This window comes from Siphateles boraxobius, unplaced genomic scaffold (assembly GCF_051911475.1).
Source record: "Siphateles boraxobius isolate OS27281-9 unplaced genomic scaffold, OSU_SipBor_1 29, whole genome shotgun sequence".
Taxonomy (NCBI): domain Eukaryota; kingdom Metazoa; phylum Chordata; class Actinopteri; order Cypriniformes; family Leuciscidae; genus Siphateles; species Siphateles boraxobius.
Genome location: NW_027508908.1, coordinates 8,626,336 through 8,646,204, shown reverse-complemented (window position 1 = coordinate 8,646,204; position 19,869 = coordinate 8,626,336). Strand labels below are relative to the sequence as shown.

Below are 19,869 nucleotides of genomic sequence, written 5' to 3'. Positions count from 1 at the left end.
TCCTAGCTGGAGTACGGCCGATGCTGAGGCCATGAGAACCAGCATCCGCTTGACGGGGGCGCGCGTGCCCGCCCTAAATGATGTTGCAAGGCGCCGGATGGTGAGCGCGCGTTCTGATGAGAGACGAGCTGTCATTTGCATCGAGTCTAGAACTATTCCCAGGAAAGAAATCTCTGGCTGGGAGATAGTATACTTTTTGCAAAATTGATTATTAGACCCAGGCATTCTAGATGGCTGATAATCCAAGATCTGTGTGTTATTAACTGACTCTCTGATTGTGCTAGGACCAGCCAATCGTCGAGATAATTCAGTATTTGCACTCCCCTTCGTCTCAAGGGGGAAAGTGCTGCATCCATACATTTCGTGAATGTACGGGGAGCCTGGGACAGGCCGAACGGAAGTACTGTGTACTGGTAAGACTGTCCCTCGAACGCGAATCTCAGAAAAGGCCTGTGATGAGGCGCTATTGGAATGTGAAAGTAAGCATCTTTCAGATCCACTGAGAGAAACTAATCTCCTGGGCGTACTTGCACGAGGATATGTTTGGTTGTTAACATTCTGAACGAGCGAATCATTAGTGCTTTGTTCAGGTGTCTGAGATCTAGGATGGGGCGGAGACCGCCATCCTTTTTCGGGACGAGAAAATAGCGGCTGTAAAAACCTGCCCCGCTCATAGAGGGGGAAACAGTTTCCACAGCGCCCTTTTCTATTAATTTGCGCACCTCGGTGCGTAGAACATGCGAACACTCCTTTCTCACTTTCGTCTCGACCACAGTCGTAAAACGTGGTGGTCTGCGAGCGAACTGGAGCGAGTATCCGTGTTTTATTATATTCAACACCCATTTCGGCATATCTGGAATGTTTTCCCATGCCGCTGCGTGTACAGATATGGGCTGAATACAGGCTAGGGGCAGGCCGCTGTGACGTAGGGACCCGGCCAGCGAATTGCCTGAGCTCGTAGCTCTCAGAGGCGCGGGCGCGCGCTGAGCAGCCGAGTGAATGTGCGCGTGTGTGATTACAACAGCGCAAGCTATGTCTGTAAGACTCGCAGCCTGAGCTGGGGTTGTGTTTGACACTGCAGGGACAGTGTTTATAAGTGGGGGTGCATAGACAGTGGTATGCACACGCGTCAATTTTATAATGTTTCCCGCTTTTACTGGGGATGAATTCATAACTGTGTGAACAGTGCTTGTATGTAGTGGTGTGTACATGACCGTAGGCACGTGATCTACATTCATGGGGCGTGCAGCCTGAGCTGGGAATGAATTTGGCACTGTTTTGACAGTATCTGGGAATGCACCCTTTGTGGACATGTGAACCCTTAGTGACACAGGCAGAAAAAGACTCTTTTTGTGTTTTCTGTGTGTCGCCGTAAAAACGGCGTTTGTTTGCAGGTGAGCGAGTTCTGTGACTGGCCCATTGACTGCTGTATAGACATTTCCAGCCGCCTGTACGGGGACTGGGTAATGTTTGAGATTTTGCAGAGAGAGTGGTCCGGCTTTTGCGAGACACGCACTCTCTCTTCTCATTCCTGTGGCTAGGAAGGCTTTCGAGGCTCAGGGTTCAGCACGATCTTGGGCCGAGGACCCCGTCGCTCAGGAGGCGGCTTGCGGTTGTGGGAGCGCGAGCGGCGTCGAGCGCCAGTCTGAGGCGCGGGCTGAGAGGCGGTGGGGGCTGCTCTAGCCCGCTGTGGCTGTGGCGGCCTCTGTCTGCTCTGCGATAAGCTGGAGCGTTTAGGCAGAAAATGGCGCATAGCTTGTGAAGCGTTCTGGGCCTCAGTGAAGCGTTCGGCGAAACCTTTAACTGCCGGTCCAAACAGCCCGCTGGTGGAGATAGGCGCGTCGAGAAACGGGGCTTTATCCGCGTCTTTCATCTCCGTCAAAGTCAGCCACAAATGGCGGGTGGCCTGGGCGGTGGCCTTCGTGGCTCGCAGGGCTATGTCAGTCGCGCTGCGTAGGTCCTTGAAGGCTTCGGGTTCGGGGCCAGACTCGTCCAGGGAGCGGATAAGCTTGGCTTGGAACACTTGAAGTACCGCCATTGAGTGAAGCGCTGACGCAGCTTGGCCTGCGCCGGCGTAGGCGCGACCAGCGAGAGCCGTATTAGTGCGGCAGGGCTTCGAGGGGTGGGAAGCCTTGGCTTTCCATCCAGTGGTGGAGGGCGGGCAGAGATGATTGGCCACGGCCTCCTCGAGGGCCGGCGTTCCCTCGTAGCCTCTTTCCTTCGCGCCGTCCACAGAGGAGAGCGACGAAGAAAAAGAAGGCTTCAGACGCGCAGAGTGGGGGGCTTTCCATGACTTGGTGAGTTCGTCGTGAACTTCCGGGAAGAAAGGAGAAGGCCTTTGCCGAGGGGCCTGCTGGCGCCCCTGCAGAAACCACTCGTCCAGTCGGCTTCGGGTTGGTTCTTCGGGAGAAGACCAATCGAGCCCGAGGTCCTCCACGGCCTTAGAGAGGATGCGGACAATCTCCGTATCCATAGAGGATCCCCCACTCGTGTTAGTTAGCGTCGACGGGGCGGGGTCGAAAGTGGAGCCCGGCCAGTCGTCAGATGCAGCGTCGATGGACAAAGAGTCATCTACTCCCCCGTCGTCCTCGGACGCGCCGAAAGTCACAAGGCCCACCGCTCTGCTAGAGGGGTGTGGGTCCGGCTGGGTGAACTGAACCGGCGGTGGGGAGGACACGAGCGGCGGTGAAGCACGCGGAGACTGGCTCGGCGTGACGTCACTGAGCTCAGGTTCATGAAGCCTCTGTGAGCTGCGCTTTTTCTTAACACGCGGCTCAAACAGAGGGGTGTCGGCGATGGGCTCGCTCGTGGTGAAAACGGCGAAGCGAGCCCGCAGTGCGGAGAGACCCAGGTCGTCACATTCCGGGCATCCGCCCTTGGTCAAAGCAGCTTCTGCTTGGTCCCGGCCCAGGCAGCGAGCGCAGATGATGTGACGATCCCCGTCCGGAAGAAGGTCTCTGCACGACCTGCAGGAAGGCATTTGGAACAACGCCTCAGAAAATTGCTCTTTTTCAAATGTCGCGGGGCGAACAGATGTAAATACTTGCGTGTAGCGCGCCGGATGGCTCAGTAGGATGGCGTTCGAAGGCGGCTGAAGATGCCGACGTCCTCGAAGCAATCCCGCTGGTACGCTTTTCCACGGCGGCGAAGGCTTTCAATAATCCGGAGGATTCAGCGAAGAAGGTGTTCGCTGAAGGAGATTAAATCTAAAGAACTCTCATGACGGGGCGCCCAATATATAGCTCTTGGCCACGCCCATCTTGGCGGGCTCTGACGCGCGCGGGCGCGAGGCGCGCTCATTGGTCGCGCATTCAGAGTCGCCCCGTCATTGGTTCGAGCAAGTTGCCGCAGCACAGCCAATGACCAAGCTCCTTCGCTCATTGCTGTCTGCTGTGCAGCTGCAATGCGTTTTACATAAAGACTTCAATATTCTCGAGAAAAGGAGTTTTCCCATAGCGTAAGCTACTTACGCAATAGGAGAGACCTCTCGAAAGGGAACCAGTCGTAAGTCGCACGGGTATATTTTTAGCAATAGCCAACAATACATTGTATGGGTCAAAATTATCGATTTTTCTTTTATGCCAAAATCAATAGTATATTCAGTAAAGATCATGTTCCATGAAGGTATTTTGTAAATTTCCTTCCGTAAATATATATAAAACATATTTTTGTGAATGGATGCAGCAATATCGCGCAAAAAAAACACGCCTACAAAACACGCCTACAAACTTTGCTCGCTGCTGCCCGCTCTTTGGGAATTACCCACTCAAGTTTGGTATCTATGTCAAGCTTAGATTTCCCCCTTTCGGATTCATAGCTCTCCACAACATCATTACAGCAGTAAGCCAATAGAGAGCGTTAAAACAAACCCTTCTCGTGTAAAAAAAAACTGTTTTCTTCTTAGCAACGGTCTGCTACAGCGCCTCTCATTGGCTGGCGACTTCTTCGCGTGCACAGTGTACACAATCCGCAATGGTTATGGTGCAAGCCATGGATTCTGAGATAGCGCGTTTGCTCAATTTAAACTTTAATTACAGTAATAATTTAACGAACATAGTAAATGATTTTTTTTTTTTTCGAAAATGATTGGGAAGATGATACAGACTGGCTTGGCAAAGGAGGATGACCTGAAAGACGACAAATTCGATCAATGTGTGGAACAGTTTTGTTACCACACACACACACACACACACACACACACACACACACACACACACACACACACATATTCATACACACAAACATACACACACACACAAACACACACACACAGACACACAAACACACACACACACACACAAACACACACACACACACACACACACACACACACACACACACACACACACACACACACACACACACACACACACACTTGATTTTAGTGCTGGGGAACTCACAATGGTGTAAATTTCATTAATTTCCTTTCATTAGTAATGCGTAGCAAAGGCCTTCATTTAGAGAACTTTAAAGGTGATTTTCTCAATATTTAGATTTTTTGCCACATCAGATTCCAGATTTTCAAAAGGTTGTATCTCGGCCAAATATTGTCATATCCTAACAAACCATAGATCAATGGAAAGATTATTTATTCAGCTTGCATGTGATGTATAAATCTCAATTTAAAGAAAATGACCCATAAGACTGGTTTTGTGGTCCAGGGTCACATATAATATAATTGTCACAATTACCATATTGTTCCAAAAAATAAGACGCTTTTGTAGATGTAAATTTAGTCTTTTAAAGAAAATACTTTATTTTAAAATAATTTTCATATTGCATATTTAGATTTTTAATTGTACTGGTAAAATTGTTAAATGTACTAACAATCTATAATAACATTCAGAAATAAATACATTTCTTTGACTGCTTGCCATCTTCATTTTGGGCTGGCCATCTTTTAACATTACATTCTGACACACCGTATTACTTGGCTGCTTAATGAGAGTTGTGTAATGACTCCGCTGCATTTATCAGTCCTGGTAAACACATACATTTTACACATATTTGGCGCTCCCCCTTGTTGCGGGTGTATTATTGGCATGTAAAAGTTTAGACCCCGAATGTAAGACGACCCCATTTTTCAGATGCATTTCCAAGAAAACAACATTGTCTTATATTCGGAACAATACGGTATGTTTTTAGTTGTTCATGTCATGTCTGTATGAGTTCTTGTCAGTTTCTATGGTTACTGATTAGTTACAGTTTTTTACAGTCGCTAGGACACATTTCTCAATACTTAGGTCACTTTTTCAAAACTCTTCACACAGTGAGCACAACATAAGTATATGTGGGCTAAACTGTGGATCATTTATCATTGCTTTGGCACAAAATGCATTCAATGACTACATCTTTCAAATTACATTAATTGCTTTCTCACTTCGACACAACAACCACCAAAACTCTGTGTACTTACAGGCCAATTTGCACATGCTTACATACAGTTTTCAAAACTGTTAAACTTATGTTCAAAACAATAACATAATACAAAACTGAATATGACAGCAATTTGCTACATTTCTACAGTAATACTGTGATGCAATATATTTCCAATCTAAAAATTAAATGCTATAAAAACAATTGGAAAATTGGACCAACCACAGCTGATTCCTATTGTATCTGTATCGGTGAATGGTGTGTACAAATTCTTGTATTTTGTTATTAGTCTGTGCAAAAAAAAAAAAAAAAGACATAAATTATATTGAAGCATACTGGATCATGTCTGATTCATTCCAGTAAAATATATTGCAGTGAATTCTAAACAGTAGAGAGGTGTGCTTGTTTTACAGAAGAAAACATTGTATAATGCTACCTGTTGTTAGTGTTTTTTAGGTCATTGTTTTGTGGGTGACAAAGTGTGTTTGTTGTCTGTCAACCTTTGCTAGTGTGATGGAAGAATATGTTGATTTGAGACATGTATGAAGTGATATGGTAGTTTAAGTGCATTTTGAAAGTGAAATGAACTGCTGTGCCGAGCTGAAAGTTGGTTTGGAGAACTGTGTGAAGAGTTTTGAAAAAGTGACCTAAGTATTGAGAAATGTGTCCTAGCGACTGTAAAAAACTGTAATCTTTGTCCAGCTGTTCCTGTTTAGTTCCCTCATTTACTATATGTACTGTATATACTCCCTGTTCTGTTAATTATTTTAGTTATTCAGTTATTGATTTGTGTAATGAGTAGTTCTACTTCTGCGGCTCCTGTAAAGTATATTTTGAAGTGTTATCCAGTGTTTGTATTCCTTATTCCTCGAATAAATGTTCCAATAATGCAAAAAATAATAATATAATATAATACAACAGGTGCATTACTCTTAAATATTTATCAGTGAATATTTCTTTTGAATTAGTTACTGAGTCACTGAATCACTCACTCAGATTATTCATTAAAAAATGTTGATTAATTCAAGAACGAAACAAGTCACTTAGACTGTATTTAAAATCGAATAAACTGTGTGTATATAATAATTTCTTCCAGGATTATGGGTTACAATATTGATTATTTATCCCACACAACACATTGTTGTTCAATCAAATGCTCTCTAGATTTAGAATGGCCCTTCACCACATGCAACTGACTTGTAAGTAGCAAACTATGGTTAATGGCTGATATAACACTAAAGCCTATTGGTCAAAATAATAATAAAATACATATCAATTGGAAATGCTTCAACCCAGGAATGAAAATGCCCTAGCCGGATAACTAGTTGGGGTGTTAGATGCAAATAAAGTGCTGGAGACCCAACTTTTAATATTGAGTCACAAAACATAATCCGACCCTAGAACTGCAGTATGGAGTATGTGGTAACACCATATCTCATGTGCTTCTAATCTATACATCCCATTGTTTCTATTTATTTCTCTATAACTCGTTGATCTGCTGTTCTTCTAAAGTAATCTTCTGGGTCGCACAGGCTCTGCGCTTCTGCGGCTGGTTGCAACACTGTTAGGGTGATGGAGTGTTCGAAGAACCTTCCTCTTGATCAAGCCTTTCTGTGTAGCCCCCTGGAGGCCCGAAGAACAGGCATCCATCTTCTTTAAACGCAGTGTGACCGCCAGAGTGCCACGTCCCGCTAAGTGTAAGATTAAGCTCTACTAACCAACTCCCTAAATCCTCTTTAGTGCACTGCAGGCCAGGCTAGCGAGGTGACTACCACACCCACAATACCCTAGACCCTCTCAACCTCTAGCCACAAACCGAGCTCACTTGACCCAGGTCAGCAATGCATTACTCCAACCGATCAATTGATAGATAGGCCTGTCCAGGCTGCCGTAACTAAATCAGCCAATTCAGATGATTCAGCAGTGGTCTTGGGAGCCTGGGCGGGTGTCACCAATCAACGATCACCACCGGCCAGGACAAGTATGGACATTCTCTTGTCACTTGAACTTAATTTATTGTAAACCGGCACATTGATCAAACTCATGCCGTTCCACAAGTCGTCCAGGCTTGAGTTTGAAGAACGATTAGAGCAAAAGGTGGAAAGAAGGTGGTAGAAGTTGAAGAGGTGTTAGAGGAGAAACTGAAGCAATGCAGAAATCAGACACCACTTCTAGATACCTAAAGTACCCTCAACAATGCTGACTTGTAAACTTGCGGTATCCTGTACTACCTATAAAACAGACCATTGATCTGTTGAGACAAAAAATGTTTTATATAACAGCATCAGTCTGTAAACGCAGCTAAAGAATATCCTGAGACTATTTGGATGCAACATACATATATATATATATATATATATATATATATATATATATATATATATATATATTCAGTATATATAACAAGTGCACGAGGAAAACGTATTTGTGCTAATGAATATATTCACATGAACAAACCCATACAAAGATGCATATGCAAACATACCAAAAAAAGCATAACAAAATTAATCCATTGAGAGACTAAAACTCATATAGAACAAGTGTCCTAGCAACACAAACACATTTCCTCCCAGAGCAGGAGCTTGTAATTTGAGTGCTGATGTGATATTCATCTCCACTGGTGTTGTGTTTTGACTAAAGGGGCATCGCTAATCGAATGAGAGGTTGTATTTAATATCCCTCTCTTCCCGTATGGTACTTGAACACACCAGCACTAGGAAACATGCATTAGTTTATAGCTGGGTAGAAGTCATTGATTTCTGCATAGCATCAGAGCCAGAAAGGCCAATTGATACCATAGCGATCAATATTACAGAACACTTGCCAATGGCTTTGTGACACCTGTTTCAACGGAATTGACATATACACACAACAAAAAAGACACATAGGCACATGCAAACACACCATCGTGATAATTCTATAGGACTATATGCCTTTAAGTCTTTCATTTGAGCAAAGGACAACAAACACAGAGAGACACATAAAAGAAGGGTTTGTGAAAGACTAAAGGTCAGAGTATTGATTTATCAAAGAATATTAAGACCCTTTTAACTGGTGAACTTTCCCAAGATGAACAGTGAGTACACATATATATATATATATATATATATATATATATATATATATATACTTAACCTGAAATAGCCTCAAACAGCTTAAGATAGTGCACTATATGTGATGATGCTGAGGCTGTCAATGCAGAAAGCTCTTCATGTTCCATGTCAGCAATGATACATAAATAATCACTAAGACATATTGTGTGTATGTATATGTTGTCAATTCCCTGAAAGGTATGACTACTATAACCATGGTTGTTAGAAGAAAATGTTTTCTAGCCATACAACCTTGAATCACAATCAATGCAGGATATGTGTGAATTAAGGAAAAGTACCATGCCACAATTAGCCACAAAAAGTATTTAAACATCAAATAAGCCTTGCAGTGAGTCACTAAACCTAAGGACAATAAAAAAATATGAATAAAAAAAATAAACAGAAAACCTAAAACAAAACAAACAATCAAAGTGCTCAAAAAAACTTCACTTGAAAAAATAATAATCAAGCTACCTACATAGTGGAAAAGGATGTTCAGGACTTACATTGTTCATGTACTCGCTCAGCAGGTCTTGCAGGGCTTGGCGCACAGCGTTGCACTCGGCTACGATGCGTTCACGGCGATCGTCGCGTGTGCAGGAGGAGTCGGCCATGAGGGCGGCGCCACTAATGATGCTCTCCAGACGTTCCTCCAGTGACGGCCTGAAGCGAGCCTCACTAAATGTAAGCGGATCCAAAATTATCTTATTCTGAAACAGAACAAAAGATGGCCAGGGACAGGGTTATAAAAGTTTCTGTTGAAAACATTAAAATCCATAAACAAGAGAAACTGTAAGTAACTAGTAGGTTGCTTTCCAGAATTGTTAATATGAGCATTGCGGGTCATATTATCAATTGCATCTGTTTTATCTTTTTATTTTATTTTTTATTAATGTATTTGGTCAGGGTTTCAGAGGAACTCTAATAGCACGTTGAAAGCCAAGCCTACAGTGAACAGTGAACCAGACTATTTAAATGTTGAGCAAGCAATCTCATTGGCTGCAGAATAAGAAGAGCTTAATCAGCTTGTGTCAATTAGTAATGATAGGATTTGTTTTGCAGATTGCATGTAAAGGACATATCAGCCTGCGCCATCTAGAGTTCCATGACTGAACTAGTGATATAAGGTCAGATTGACTAACATACTGTCAGAATTTACTAATGACACAGTGATAAAATAGCACTGAAAAGGTGTGGGTACAGTAATTTTTGCACCTGAACTTATTGCATATGCATTTGTAGGAGTTTCCCTTTGATACGCAACATTTATGGGAGCAGAGTATTTATTAAATAAAGCTAGGTTATTTAAAAAGGTTTGTTCTAGTCAATTTACAGGTATTTGCGCCATTATTTAATGCCCCAAAAAAGCATGTATTAAACAATTTTGCACCTGTGTTGTTAGTAGATCACCCGCACCAGATTAACAATGGCTCTGCTTCTTTGCGACCCTACGTTAATTTGCGGTATTCTTGGTAGATTGCGTTGGTCATTATGGAAATGATTCGCCTGCGTCTGTGTTCTTTATTTTGCACATCATCAGTAGATCACATGCAGAACTTTCCACTCCCATCAGTGCTTTTATGGAATTGTGCTCTCACACTAATTTGTCCTGTTTAGTAAATCTGAGCCATAACCTTAAGTGCCATAGTAACTCCTGGCTGTTTCACACACAAACCTCTCAATCATACTATGCTGGATAAAATATTTAAACCCTATAGTCAGTCATGAACTATTGATGTACTGTACTATATACATCCCCAAGATGTTAGAGGTTTGTGTAGCAGATAGAAGGTTAACAAGCCCTGTGAGATGTTTGCGATAGTTTCCATTAGTCGTCCACTGAAGACATTCAGCCTATATCCAGAGGCTGTTACAAGGTGACCTTCAAGGCGAGATCCAGGGCCTCGGTTACAACCACATTGTGATTTAATGGGGCTTTTAAACATAGGATGCAGACTCAAGAACATCCTACCTTTTTATTATTGAAAAGTTGCTACCAAATACAGGTTTTATGATCTCTAGGGCTGGGCTGGGGAAATTACCATATTGATACTGGCGATATTATGTTTTACGGCTATATATGAATACGGCTTCGGCAGCAGTTTGCATTTTGTGGACTTTGCCAGTGTAGATGAGGTGGAGGTGGCATTTAGGGGAACCAGAAGTGGCCAGTGCCCTTTACTTTTGAGACTAATATTCAAAAAGGCACTTCACCAAGCGGTTAATAATAAGTTAGATCTTTCACAGATCTTTCATCATTTATATCTCAGCATGCACTTCCTGTTATTTGGCATGTCCACAGGCCGGGCATGATGTTTGCGTCTTTCACATGTGCTAATCCAGCAGCAGTAATGCAAACTAACAACAGCACAATTGGAGAGAGAGAGAGCTTTCCCATTATAGCATGTTTCCATGGTGATCAACTCTTAAGTAAAAGCTGTAACAGCAGTCTTGGCCATCTCAATGACTCAATGATAAGTATGTGGACATTTATTGGTTTGTTTGAAATCTGTCTGTGTCAAGTTTCCAGGTCTATTCCGGTCCACCCGCTTCTGTCTGAATGAGGGACGAAAACAAAGACTTGTGTGAAATGTCTGATTGGAAAGCTACAGGCAGGACATTCAGATGCTGACAGGCTGGAGAAAAGCCATTGTGAAACAATTTGTACAGATTACTTAGATCTTGTGTGACTCATAAGCTGACTACATATTCCAATTATGAATTGATTTAGTTAAAGACAACATGAAACAGCCTTTACAAACACATTCAAATTGTGTTATGCAGCATATATTCGAATGGAACAATATTTAGCTGGAATTGATGGAAGAATTGGCTGTTCATGTTTGTGAAAGTTGCTATTTCATTAAAGGGTTAGTTCACCCAAAAATGAAAATGATGTCATTAATGACTCACCCTCATGTCGTTCCAAGCCCGTAAGACCTCCGTTCATCTTCGGAACACAGTTTAAGATATTTTAGATTCAGTCCGAGAGCTTTTTGTCCCTCCATTGAAAATCTATGTATGGCATACTGTCCTTGTCCAGAAATGCAATAAAGACATCATCAAAGTAGTCCACGTGACCTCAGGGGGTTAGTTAGAATTTTTTGAAGCATCGAAAATACATTTTGTTTCAAAAATAACAAAAACGACGACTTTATTCAGCATTGTATTCTCTTCCGGTTCTGTTGTCAATCCGCGTTCACGAGGCCAGTGACGCTGCTGACGTAAGACGCTGCTGACGTGTTATCTGGTGCGTCCGTGTATTCGGGTTCAAATAAATATGTCTGGTTAAAAAAAATGCAAGTCTTCCCCTGTGTTGAAATCCTAAGGCATGTTTGCAAAGATTGTTTTGTTTACAGCGTGCGTCTCCCTCAGACTGTAAACGAAGCTCGGGTGCACCAAATAACACGTCAGCTCGTCTTACGTCAGCGGACTCATGAAAGCGGATTGACAACAGAACCGGAAGAGAATACAATGCTGAAAAAAGTCGTATTTTTGATGCTTCAAAAAATTCTAACTAACCCCCTGAGGTCACATGGACTACTTTGATGATGTCTTTATTGCATTTCTGGACAAGGACAGTATACCTCCATTTTCAATGGAGGGACAAAAAGCTCTCGGACTAAATCTAAAATATCTTAAACTGTGTTCCGAAGATGAACGGAGGTCTTACGGGCTTGGAACGACATGAGGGTGAGTCATTAATGACATCATTTTCATTTTTGGGTGAACTAACCCTTTAAGAGACACATCTTATATATGACATGTATACTGTATATGGTCAAACTGACCTCCACATTGGAATTAATATCTAGGGGGGAAAATTTTCTCGGGTTATGTATGTAACCCTGGTTCCCTTTAGAGGGAACGAGATCCTGTGTTGAGAAGCTGTGGGATCGCCCCCGGCGATTGCGTTGTGAATCACGTGTATAATCAGTCCAATGGAAAGATGTGACGTCATAGGCAGGTGACGTCATAGGCGGGGTGACATCATCGACCAGGAAACTATAAACACCTGAAAACAGGCCGCACTCGTTTCTGAAAGGCTTGAAGCAAGTCAATCACAGGGATACAAGTAGTATGGCAGGGCGACGCAGCGTCTCGTTCCCTCTTCAGGGAACCAGGGTTACATACGTAACCTGAGACATTCCTTTTCAAGGGAACTCGAGCTGCGTCGAGACACTGTGGGAACACTATACCCACAACGTCATAATAACAAATGCCTGTTCTGTGTGAAGTCATTGCGCACACTAAGAAGCAAGCACCCGAGACCCCAGAGTGGAGCCTAGATCCAAGTCATAATATCTAACAAATTAATGCAGTGAGGATGCATTTGAGGCAGCCATACTCCTAGTAGAATGGGCCCGGACAGCCTAAGGTGAAGGCTGACCAGCCGCTTCGTAAGCAAGTGAAATAGCCTCGACTACCCACTTGCTCATCTTCTGCTTGGATCCAGGGTGACCTTTTCTATGTGACCCAAAACATACGAATAGTTGATCCGATTTACGCCACAGGACAGCTCTGTGTACGTAGGCATCCAAAGCCCGCAAAAGGCATAGCAGGTTAAGTTTTTCCTGATCTGGTGTATTAAAAGGTGGAGGACAAAAGGCCTGCAGCACAATTGGGCCTGTTACATTAGTAGGGACCTTAGGAATATAGCCCGGCCTAGGGTAAAGAAAAGCTTTCACCATACCAGGTGCAAATTCTAGGCACGAAGGAGCAACCAACAAGGCTAGCAAATCTTCAATTCTCTTGAAAGAAGAAATAGCAATAAGAAATACAATTTTTAGAATAAGGAACTTTTCTGAAACCTCTTCAAACGGGCTTGAAGGGAGCCAAAGTCAGGACTTCCAGTACAATGGCTAAATCCCAAGCTGGTGCTCTAGTGCACAGTGCAGGCCTCAGCCTCAGGGTGCCACGAAGAAAACGAATAATGAGAGGATCTCTTCCCAATGATGCCACACGTAGAGGAGTGTGGTAAGCAGATATAGCCGCCACATACACCTTCAAGGTGGAAGGAGATAACCCCGTAGATAAACATTCTTACAAATAATCGTGTACTGTACCAACAGGGCAGTTAACAGGATTCAGTTGGCGTTCTCCGCACCAAGCAGAGAACAGTTTCCATTTCAGTGCATACTGTTTTCTCGTGGAGGTAGCTCTGGATTGAAGTATGGTCTCCACAACCTCGGTCGAGAGACTTGATTCTATGAGCTGAGCCCCCTCAGGGGCCAAGCCCACAGTTTCCACTACTCCGGGCGAGGGTGATAAATTGTGCCTTCTGCTTGAGACAGCAGTTCCCTCCTGGTCAGAATCTCCATCGGAGAACCAATTAGAAGGGAAACCAGGTCCGAGAATTAAACTCGGGCCGGCCAGTAAGGGGCTACTAATTACAGACGGGCCCCTTCCCCAGAACACCCGGAAGCATAGATATCGGAGGAAAAGCGTACAGGTATAGCCTCGGTCATACCTGAATCATTGCATCCAGCCCCGGAGGAACTAGCTGTGTGAGAGAGAACCACGTGGAACAATGAGTTGTATCTGACGATGCGAGTTATCACCTCGGAGTATGTGCCAAGAAAGAAGATGGTCCTGCTATAGACCTTTCACAGAGCGACCACTCACGATCGCACTCCAACCTGTGAGGGAAGCATCCGTCTATAGCGTTGCACGTCAACAAGAAGCCCCCAGCACTGGGACTTGGGCGAGGAACCAAGGTTTCTTCCTCATGACTAAGGCACGTAGGCATCGCAGTGTGACCTTGATAATGTCCCCTTGGAGAAAACCCCTTGGTCCTGAGCCACCACTGCAAGGGTCTCATGTACAGAAGGCTAAAAGTTATTACTTTGGACGCAGCTGCCATGATACCCAACAGTCTCTGAAACTGTTTCAAAGTGAGTGACTAGTCTAGTTTTAACCCATTCACGGCTGAGAGAATCGAAGTAATACGTGTCGGTGAAAATTGTGCCTGCATCGTTGTCGAATTCCATACCACACCTCGAAAAGTGGTCCCCTGAGACAGGAGGTGTACACTCTTCTTGGCCTTGAGCCTCAACCCCAGCATCTTTATGTGAGACAGAACGACATCTCGATGTCGAACTGCCATCTGCCATCTGAGCTAAAATCAAACAATCGTCGATGTAATTCAACATGCGGATGCCCTGGAGTCTTAGAGGAGCCAAAGCTGCATCCACACTTTTCGTAAAAGTGTGGGGTGATGAAGCTAGGCCAAATGGAAGAACCCAATATTGGTACGCTTTGCTCCTGAAAGCGAAATAAGCGTCCTTCAAGTCTATGGTGACAAACCAGTCCTCGGACTGAATCTGTGACACAATCGGTTTGAGTGTTAGCATCTTGAACTTGAGTTTCTGAACTTTGCGGTTAAGTTGGCACAGATCAGGAATAGGACGCAACCCCCCATCCTTTTTTGGAACAATGAAGTACCGGTTGTAAAACCCTGACTCCCTGCTGGGTGGAGGAACCCTTTATATAGTCCCCTTTCATAGAAGAGTCTTTACTTCCTGCTCCATAACCAGAGCCTGCTCGGGCTCCGGAGGGGACCACCCTCAGAAGTCTGATAGCCTCGGCGTCAGCATTATTTTGTCGAAGCTTTCTTAGAGACGATGACAGTCCTTAGATCTTGCCTGCCTCTAATCGGCTTTGACTATGACCGCCACCCAAGGCCCCCCTGATTGTGGAGGAGCCCGAGTGGCGATGCTTTGTTTTTGCTGCACTCTGTGCTGCGAGGAGCTTGTAGACAGCCGAGACTGCCGCCCAGCAGTCTCAGGGACATTAGATCGGCGAGGAAGAAACTTCTGGAATGCCGCTGATTGTTTCTTCGACTCCTGAAATCTATCGACGACAGTGTTTACAGCGTTTGCGAATAGACTCAAAGGCGAAAGCGGAGCCTCCAAAATAACAGATCTGTCTCTATCCTTCATATCAGATAAATTCAACCATAAATGTCGCTCCGTGGGCACCAGGGTTGCCATAGACCGGCCTATTGATTTGGCCGTCTCCTTGGTGGCCCGGAGAGACAGATCTGTAGCACGACGCAATTCTAGAAATTGCATCAGCGCTGACTTCCTCACAATCATCCATGTCCCTAAGCAGATCAGCCTGGTATGCTTGCAAAATTGACATAGTATGCAAGCATGCCGCAACCCTGACCTGCTGCCGAATAAGCTTTACCCACCAACGCTGAAGTTGCTTTTAATGGCTTGGTGGGTAACGGTGGGGCTTTTAATGATGACGCTGACTAGGGAGAGAGATAGCTCGCAAGCGTCTCTTCAGCCCGAAGCATCGTCACATAACCATAATCTTTAATACCCACAACATTGCTATAATAAAATGTTTGAGGATTAAAAACACGATATGAAACCAGTTTCTTCCACGCCTTCGACAGCTCAGTGTGGGGATCGGGAAAAAACGGCAAACACTGACGAGGAGGCTGTGACCTAGATGATAAATATCTTTCATCCAGTAAACTTTTATTTTTTAAATTCCTCTTGTTCCTCGGCTGACAAGTCAATATTAATTTGGCAACAGCGCGAGTCACCACCTCTATAAGCTCCTCATCAACAGGGGTAAGAGATGGCGAAACTCTCATCATCCCCTGCAACAATGCTGACGACATCCAATTACTCAGAACTGAATAATCGCAGCATTGGTGCCTCATCCCAGGGAGAAGAAACCGCAGCGCGTGCTTCTCCCTGAGAAAAGGCACTGGATCTGGCAGGTGAAGGCTGAGTTAGGGCTAGGCCCATCTCAAACCCCACCATCAGATCCATTTGCGAACACCAAGTTGGTGCCTCAGCGTTAGCGGGACCAGTATCCTGGGGAGCGCACACCGAACTGTCCTCCTCAAAGAACGCCCGGATGGAGCGGAGCGTCCTCACGGACAGCTTTTCGCAAAGCTCACAGTCAGCCCCCTCGAGAAATGACTGAGCAGGCTCCACTCCCAAACAAGCAACACAAAGCTTATGTGTGTCCGCACAGAAGCAAGCACGGTCTGTATTTAGGTGTGCTTCATAGTGCTTTATAGTACTGGTCGATGACGTCACCTGCCTATGACATCTCGTCTTTCCGTTGGACTGATTATACAGGTGCTTCACAACGCAATCACGCAGGGGCGTTTCCACAGTGTCTCGAGCTCCCGCAGCTCGAGTTCCTTTGAAAGGGAACAAAAGTTATATCATATTAAAATAATCAGTATTTTAGAATGATTTCTGAAGGCTCATGTGACACTGTAGGCTAGAGTAATGATGCTGAAAATTCAGCATTGCCATCACTGAAATAAATTGCATCTTATAATACACTGTATATAAATATAAAACAGTTCTTTAAAAAAAAAAAAATCACAATATTACAGATTTTGTTTATCAAATAAAAATTGCAAAAATATATTTCAAACAATTTACCAACCCCAAACTTTTGAACGGTAGTATATAATTGAGAATAACACAAATATATAGAAATAAATATCTCACAAAGTTTCTCTGGAGATAAAGTCTATATTCAAGAATATCTAATACATAAAATCTGTAAGACAAAAAATACCTAAAGAAAAGACATAAACTATGCAATATGCACTAAAAAGACATGTGAAGTGAAATGTAAAACACCATTCTGAAAAGGTGCCATCAATTTCTCAGCGCAAACATAATTAGTCCAGATTGATTGCTGAGGAGTACATAAACTCATCTGTAAAAATGGATAATGATGGGCCAGACGCAATCAGTTATGTAGCATACTGTATGGAAGAGCGTGTATGTTTTAGAAGTGGGTGGGATTGCCACTTACTCCGCTCACAGAATGTGACAGGTTGTTCGTCAAGGACGATATAATGAGAGAGCGTCCAGGAGAGCGGTGCATTGAACGTAACCTACTTTTACACAGTGACTAAAGAGCTTTGGAGTTAGAGGACGGAAAAGAGGAAAACATGGGTGAGAGAAACAGCGAAAAGGACAGAAAGTGTGTGACGAACAACAAAGTTGGCTAGCCGGTTGACTAGTCTGTGCGGGTTATTAATGACTACTATCTATGTGAGGTGTCTCTAATTTTGGACGAAATCCAGCAAACTGTTGTCCTACATTCAGTGTGTGTGTGTGTGTGTGTGTGTGTGTGTGTGTGTGTGTGTGTGTGTGTGTGTGTGTGTGTGTGTGTGTGCGGACATACTGTACAGCAAGGTTAAGAGGGCCGGTGCTCCATCTGATTGAGTCATACAAACACCACCTGCTCCATCGCAGTGCACCAACACTTCACCCTTTGATACACTATTAAAAAGTTTCTGCCATCACTGTAAAGCGACTGCCCACATCAGAAGTCTGTCTCATGTGTTTCTGTTGTGTGTTGGCGAGCCTTCTGTCCACCACAATGGTTTACATACACCAACTGTAATTCTGAGTTCGTACAGTCTGTAGGGTAAAAGAGTTCTGAGACTGAGAAAGCCCGAGTAAACACAGTTTGGTGACAGATGCAAAGGATTATTGACAAATCATGTGTTAAAATGGTTGTATGACTTGTCAAGGAAATCTCATATATCACACAATGGCCAAAAAAAGTTAACAGTCTGCTCCTTAAAGAGGTAATGTCACATTTGTTTTTCTTATTTTTATTCATAATACAGTATTATGTTGTTGTTGTTTTTTTAAATCATTTACAATTGTTACGCCATTATGTGACGTTTGGATGTGGGGTTTGGGTGTTCTTTGCTTTTTTTTCTCTGTTCTTTGTTTTTACTTTCACTTTTTCAGGTGACATGCTGATTGGTCCGTCCCTGCTGTCAATCATATGAGACTACAAAGTTACAGCTTCTTTCTCTCAAAACTACCTAAACCTGAGAGGTTCAAGGATATGTTTAAAAACCTCAAAACAATAAAATACATAAATGCATCTCCAAACACACAAGAAAAAAAAAAAGCCCTTGGCTTAAATAATTATTAGTGATGTCAAATTGATTAGGATTAAAGGGATAGTTCACCCAAAAATGAAAATTCTGTCAGTATTTGCTCACCCTCATGTTGTTCCGACCTCGTAAGACCTTCGTTCATCTTCGGAACACGGATTATGATATTTTTGATTAAATCTGAGAGCCGGATCACTCCTCCACAGGCTTCTTAAGGGATTGAAGCTTGCCAGCCCCTAAAAGTTATTAAAGATATTGTTAAAATAGTCCAAGTGACTACAGTGACTCAATCTTAAGTTTATCAAACGACGAGAATACGTTTTGTGTGCAAAAAATAAATAAATAACGACTTTATTTCAACTATTCTTTTCCTTCTCTGTAGGCCTCGAATCACCCACATGACCAGCGTCGGCCAATAGTGAGCCTACGTGTGACGTAGCTCTACGCAATCACACTAAGTTAACTGACTAAAGGCTCACAGAGAAGGAAATGAATAGTTGAAATTAAGTAGTTATTTTTTGATTTTTTTGCGCACAAAAAGTATTCTCGTCGCTTAAAAAACTTTAGATTGAGCCACTGTAGTCACCTGGACTATTTTAACGATAACTTTAATAACTTTTCAGCGCTGGCAAGTTTAAATCCCTTAAGAAGCCTATAGAGGACTGATTCAGCTCTCAGATTTCATCAAAAATATCTTAATTCGTGTTCTGAAGATGAACGAAGGTCTTGCGAGGTTGGAACAACATGAGGGGAGTAAATACTGACAGCATTTTCATTTTTGGGTGAACTAACTTAACTTAATCACATCTAACAAAAAAGTTTGTAGATAGATAATATATCCTTGTATACAGTTATAATCAAAATGGTTGATGCAGGTAAATAAAAGCCAGAAATGACAACGAATATAAGCACAGACCTAAAACTGTTGTAGATTAATTTGGTGTTGTAAGAATAAGGAATGACCGTACAAAGATCACCACTGCATCAGTGATTCAGAGACAAAAAGAGTTGTTCGTTAATCAGTTCCACTGTGGTTTATGATTTGTTGCTTTGTCCTTTCAAGATAAGAAGCGATAGAAGTTTGCTGAAAAGTCAACTTAAGAAACACGGAGCACTGAGAAGTTAAAAATAGTGTGATGGGAAGTTAAATATACTGTTATATAACATATATAACAATTTATAATTTGCTGGTATTAATATATAAATTCATTTTATAATATCATATACAGTTTATTTCTAAAATAATCCGTACATACAGTCAGCGGTCACTACAGAAGGAAAAAGGTATATTTCTGCATTCATAATAAATGTCATTAACTTTCACTCCAAATGGCAGGCTGATTTTAATCAATGTGTGTCATTTAAAAGGGGTGGAGAATGAAACAGGGGGGAAAAACGCAACCTCTAATCACAGAGACAGAGACAAAGAGGCAGAGACTTTAAAATGCAGGTTTGGAAGGGCAAAAAGACCCATGGGAGCCACTGGAAAACAGC

At 43.1% G+C, this 19,869-nt stretch overlaps 1 protein-coding gene across 2 annotated transcripts in view; it reads right to left on the bottom strand.

Annotated features, from left to right (window-relative positions):
* ctnna2 (catenin (cadherin-associated protein), alpha 2) overlaps positions 1-19,869 on the bottom strand; it is a 583,061-nt gene that overhangs the window by 392,870 nt on the left and 170,322 nt on the right. For both annotated transcript variants that reach the window (XM_077246418.1, XM_077246419.1), the window contains one exon: positions 8,975-9,178. In XM_077246418.1, the coding sequence (XP_077102533.1) occupies positions 8,975-9,178 (204 nt within the window). The remainder of the gene's footprint in view (positions 1-8,974; positions 9,179-19,869) is intronic.